At 41.9% G+C, this 5,495-nt stretch overlaps 1 protein-coding gene across 1 annotated transcript; it reads left to right on the top strand.

Moving 5' to 3' along the window:
• Positions 1-1,452: 1,452 nt before the first annotated feature.
• Positions 1,453-5,175, top strand: LOC104942968 (thioredoxin reductase 1, cytoplasmic-like; the record flags this gene model as incomplete). Its single annotated transcript, XM_010768283.1, has 3 exons — positions 1,453-1,624; positions 1,704-1,838; positions 4,133-5,175. Coding segments are annotated over 3 exons (370 nt in total), but the record flags the coding sequence as incomplete, so codon positions are not given.
• Between the last annotated feature and the right edge of the window lie 320 nt (positions 5,176-5,495).

Raw genomic sequence — 5,495 nt, forward strand, 5'->3', positions numbered from 1 at the left:
GGTCAGTGTGCCAGACAGAAAATATACGGTGTATAATTACAGTGTCTCTGTAATAGGAACCCCTCCAGCCTCTGACCCAGACAGTAGACTGGAGATGTGGGGAAACAACAAAAGCTATCCTTTTTGTTTTTTGAAGACATGATAGATTGCAAGTCCTCATAGCGCCTTTTACTGAGCGTCTGTTTTCAATTGATTCTGATGAGAGCAGAGCGCATGCTGTTTGTGACTTTTATCTCCATACGTGGATCGTCTTCCTCGCTGTATAGCTGTCAGACTAAGTGTAAAATTCAATCAGAGAGCCGGAAACTTAGGATGACTGTTCATGGTGTCAAACATTTGTATTGTACTACAAACGGATAATAAAATCCAAAGGGTCTGTCATATAACAGCGGAGATACAATGTCCAGATATCGTCTTCACAGAGAACTGCCAGGAGAAGGCGCCATGTGGACACTTTTAATCTGTGCTCACGTGCGTTTCCTTTCACTGCCATCAACAAAGGACTGCAGATGGAAATGTGCTTCTATGGATACATCTGGCACGTTTACATGATGGACTCAAGTGCTGACATTAATTTATGTGTATTGCCCCTTCTTAAATAATTTGTAGCGACAACTCCCAATGAGCTGTCGCTAGAGGCTACGGTACTTTGACATGTTTCAATTAAAAGAGTCCGTGCTGAAGTTCTAGCTTAACCATGTTTAATGACCCTCATAAACAAACTATAAAGAGAACCAAACGGCGGTCAACGGAAAATGTCCGAGCTCACCCTCTGTGTCAGGCTGATTACTGGCAAACAGGTGGGCTAAATACAAACAAACCACACCATGTGACAAGTGCCGGAAGTTTGAGTTTGAGAAAAGTACATAATTTTTGTGAAAAAGTAAGACTTTTGAGGATTTTGAGAATTTCAGGATGTTGAGAAAAAGTCTGATTTTTTTAGACTCTGAGGAAATAGTCAGAATTTTAAGGTTTTGAGGAAAAATTTAGAATTTTGAGAGTTTTGAAAAATACAGAAATTTGAGGAAAAAGTCAGAATTTTATGGTTTTGAGGAAAAAGTCAGAATTTTTAGAAAGTTTTGAAAAATACAGAATTTTGAGGAAAAAGTCAGAAATTCAGATTTTGAGGAAAAAGTCAGAATTTTAAGGTTTTGAGGAAAAAGTCAGAATTTGAGAAAGTTTTAAAAAATGAGAAAAATACAGAATGTTGAGATTTTGAGGAAAAAGTCAGAATTTCAGATTTTGAGGAAAAAGTCAGAATTGTAAGGTTTTTCAGGAAAAAGTCAGAAATTTGAGGAAAAAGTCAGAATTTTAAGGTTTTGAGGAAAAAGTCGGAATTTTGAGAAAGTTTTGAAAAATACAGAATTTTGAGGAAAAAGTCAGAAATTCAGATTTTGAGGAAAAAGTCAGAATTTTAAGGTTTTGAGGAAAAAGTCAGAATTTGAGAAAAAGCCAGAATGCTATAATCAACGGTACTGATGGTAATAATGCAGCTCTGTCGCTCACTGGGTCTCTCTTGTGTCTCCAGGTGTTCCACAGTCTGTTCTGGCCTCTGGAGTTCACCGTGCCCAACAGAGACAACAACAAGTGCTACGCTAAGATCATCTGCAACAAGCTGGACAACGTGAGCTCCTCCCTGCTGTCACTCAGTCTGAATCCAACCTGTCAGAGAGTCACATGACTAACACATGTCTCGTTTGTAGGACCGTGTCATTGGCTTCCACTACCTGGGTCCGAACGCCGGGGAGGTGACGCAGGGCTTCGGTACGGCCATGAAGTGTGGAGCCACTAAAGAACAGCTGGACAACACTATCGGCATCCACCCAACCTGCGCCGAGGTGAGGAGGAGGCATCTCTTTATCTCATAACAATAATCTTTATTTGTATAGCAGCTTTCATACAAGCTGCGAAGCAAGAGGCGTATTCAGCTCCTGCTCTCTGTAGATGTGTATGGGGATGTCCTTTTTGTGCCTTGCAGTGTTAAACAGATTTGTATTTGGTGGTGAAAACCAAGGTCATGAAGCTGCCTCACTTTGCTAGTTTTTCAGTCTGTGTAAATGATTTCGTTATTACAGATTTGATCAGAATCCATAAAACTGTGCAGCTCAAAATAACTTAAGTCCCGGCCACACGAGGACGATAACGGTCGTATCTGCTACAGTTCACTATCAGATAGACGGTTCGGCCACACGAGGCCGACAAACGCAGAAAACGGTAACGGGTCCCAAGGTGGGTCGATCGAAACGCTCTGGGGGGGCAAACGGCTCTGTGTTTACGCCTATACGATAATTTGCTGATAACTTTGACGTAATAGCCCCGCCTCTCCTGCTCAGAGATCAGCTGCTGGGCTCTCAGAAGACGGGGAGGAAAAGAGAGGCTCCGTGTTTTATTCTTATATTATTATATAGAGTCGTTATCAATTTGTTTTAAAGCTCAATTAATAACAAAGAAGACCTCTGACCGGCACTTTTCTAATTTTGTCCGGAAGATTTAACGGACATGTTGACTGGCGGAAAAAAATCTAACTGAAACTCTGCCGCACGGACTTCTTTGATAACGATTGCGGTCCGTTGGCGTTATGGTCCTCGTGTGGCTCAGCCTTAAATGGACTGAATTACCATGTCTGTATTTGTCATGTTGAGTGTTTATGCAGATAGTGAGCTGAATGAACTGGTGATGTGTGATGCATGCTGTTAAAGATCTCCCTGTTCCTCCTTCATTATGTAAATGGGGTTTGGTGATAATTGCAGCTCATTAAGCTCTTAATCGTCTCTTGTTTGATGTTTCCCATTTCTTTAATTTACATTTACAAACAGAATTCAGATCTTTCTTTTTGAATGAATGCAGGACGCTGTTAATGTAACCAAGCTGTGCCCACGTCTTAGTTTAATAATCCATTAAGAGACTATATTTTTAAACAACGGAGCGTGATGTCCAATCAGAAGCTCTAAAGTGTTGCAAAGTAGATTTTTATTTTCATTTTTTTCCTTATTTGTCATATCTCAATTTGATGGTGATGATGATTTGGGATTGTTGGAGGAGCCTAGGACTTAAGTTTGTCATTGTCATATCTACACTGTAGCTGTGTACATGACAATAAAGCTTTGAGTCTTGAATGATGACCACCATAATTTGCTCAAGCCCCCAGGAAGTGCTCCGGACTCTGTTCCCACAATTCGTAGTGGCCAAACGGCGGTACTACACTTCCGTATCAGTCCATGACGTCACTGGGCCCCAGAAACACTTTTGACTAACATTGGGAAAGAGACGTCTGTAAATCGCTGGATAATTTTTTTTTAACCAAATTAACTACCCAGTATGGACATTTGTATAGCCCTTACTAAAAACAAAAAGTCCGATCTTTTTCTTTTTGGAAAAAATGCAGACATTTTTGAAAAATACAGAATGTGGGAAAAAAACAGGATTTTGAGAAAAAGTCAATTTTTTTTTATTTTGAGGAAAAAGTCTGAATTGAGAAAAAGACAGAATTTAGACATTTTGAGAAAAAGACAATTTTGGGAAAAATACAGAATATTTGGAAAAAATCAGATTTTTGAGGAAAATACAGAATTTTTTTTGTAAAGCCCTTATTAAAAACATTCAGTCTTCAAGTTGTAAAATGTGCTAATAACGTTATTCTCAGTTATTTTCCTCGGCACCATGAACGCGCATCTAACCCACGGGACGGCTTGATGTGAACGAGCCTTTCGGGGGGCGTGGTTAAAGTTGCGCCTGCTATGAGCGCACATACCATACGGGTACTTCTCAGGCATGCTGGGTAATCTGTGACGTTTCGCTCTCAAAAGTTGGGCCATTTTGCCTTCATGAGCCAATGAGCAGCTCTCATAGGAAAGAACGAGACCCCGCCTCCCACCACGCTGTATCCAGTTCTTATTATACACCCATGAATATGTAATGAAGCGCTCTACTGTAACTTTTATTCATGTATTTTTTTCTTATAATGTTTATTTTATCATCGTTGCTTTTTAAATGCCATTTTCTTAAAGTCTTTCATTTTTGTAAAGCACTTTGAATTGCCTTGTGTTGCACGGTGCTAAATAAATAAATGTGTAATGAATGAATTATTGACATCCTGCTCTTCCTCACGTTGTTTCTCCTCTTCCTCCTCCAGATCTTCACCACTCTGGAGGTGACGAAGAGCTCGGGTGGAGAAATCACCGCGGCCGGCTGCTGAGGTTAAACCCTGCTCGTTTAGCGGGCTGCGCTCATGTTAGACTCCCCAAAACACCCCCCACTCTCTCATCTCCCCCCCCCTCAAACGCTCCCTTCAAAGAGCCGCTGAGCATCGGGACAAACCAGCGTCCATCTCGGAGCGAGAAGAGTGTGAAATGAGTCTGAATGACATGAGTCTGCAGCCTGCTGAACAGCGGGGTTACTCTGCTGATTTCTCCTGGGCTCCAACAGTCCTTCTCAGAGGAGCACCAACACACACACACACACACTCGATATATGTGTGTGTGTGTTGGGGCTGTTTGTGACGTCCTGGCCCGTAACCTTGAATCTTCAGGTGGGCTAGGACTGATGTCCCTCTGCAGAAGCGCCTGATTTGGCGTCCAAACTTTCGTCCAATCCCCCAAACTACACACACACACACACACACACACACACACACACACACACACACACACACACACACACTCTCTCACTTTAGAAGTACGGATTGAAGCGGCACACAGGCGAGGTTTGAAAGGATGCTCGGCTCCAGCTTGAAAGCCTTTTATTTAACGCGTGTAGGTTGATTACGTCTTCATCATTCCACTCTTCATCATGTCTTTGAGGGTGGAATGAGTCCATGTCGCGCTCTATATTTATCTGTTGTGTGTGTGGAGCATCTGCCTTTTAAAGAAATCTCTTCCAAACAGACATCCTTTCAGACCTCGCTGCGTCGCTGCCACACAAACACAACCCTGTACTGAATGTTGTGTTTGGATATTAGTAAGGAGGGAAAACATTTTCACGAGTTTGTACTAAGTTAATTTAATGCTCGTTTGTGGCATCTTGCCTCTGCTTTATGCGTCTGTCGAGGATATATTCCATCTGCAGTTCTGCTGTCTCTGCGTGACTCTGGTCACATTTATAAGTGACTTGTTCGTTGGCGTCAAAACCACTGTAGATGACTTCTTTCAAGATTCAATAAAGGATGAATACAACTTCTCTTGTCTCGTGTCTTTCATTGTTCTTTAGTGTCTTTGTAGTCATTGTCTGTCTCTGCATAGTCTCTTTGAAGTCATTTTGTGTCTTTAGGTGGTTACGTGTCTCTTTCTGGTCCTGTTGTGTCAATAGGCGCTTTCACACCGCAGTACTTTTCCCACAAAGGTTCCTGAGAACTCTTTAGTTCTCATGAACTAAAGTACAGATCGCGTTCACACCGGAATTAGTCCCTGGGGGAGGGTTACGCAAATGAAGCCGCTGACGTCACTTCTTCTTCTTCTGCTTTGGGTTTACTGGCAGGCCGCAAACAACTTCACGCCGAT

This window comes from Notothenia coriiceps, unplaced genomic scaffold (assembly GCF_000735185.1).
Source record: "Notothenia coriiceps isolate Sejong01 unplaced genomic scaffold, NC01 NC01_scaffold00005526, whole genome shotgun sequence".
Lineage (NCBI taxonomy): Eukaryota > Metazoa > Chordata > Actinopteri > Perciformes > Nototheniidae > Notothenia > Notothenia coriiceps.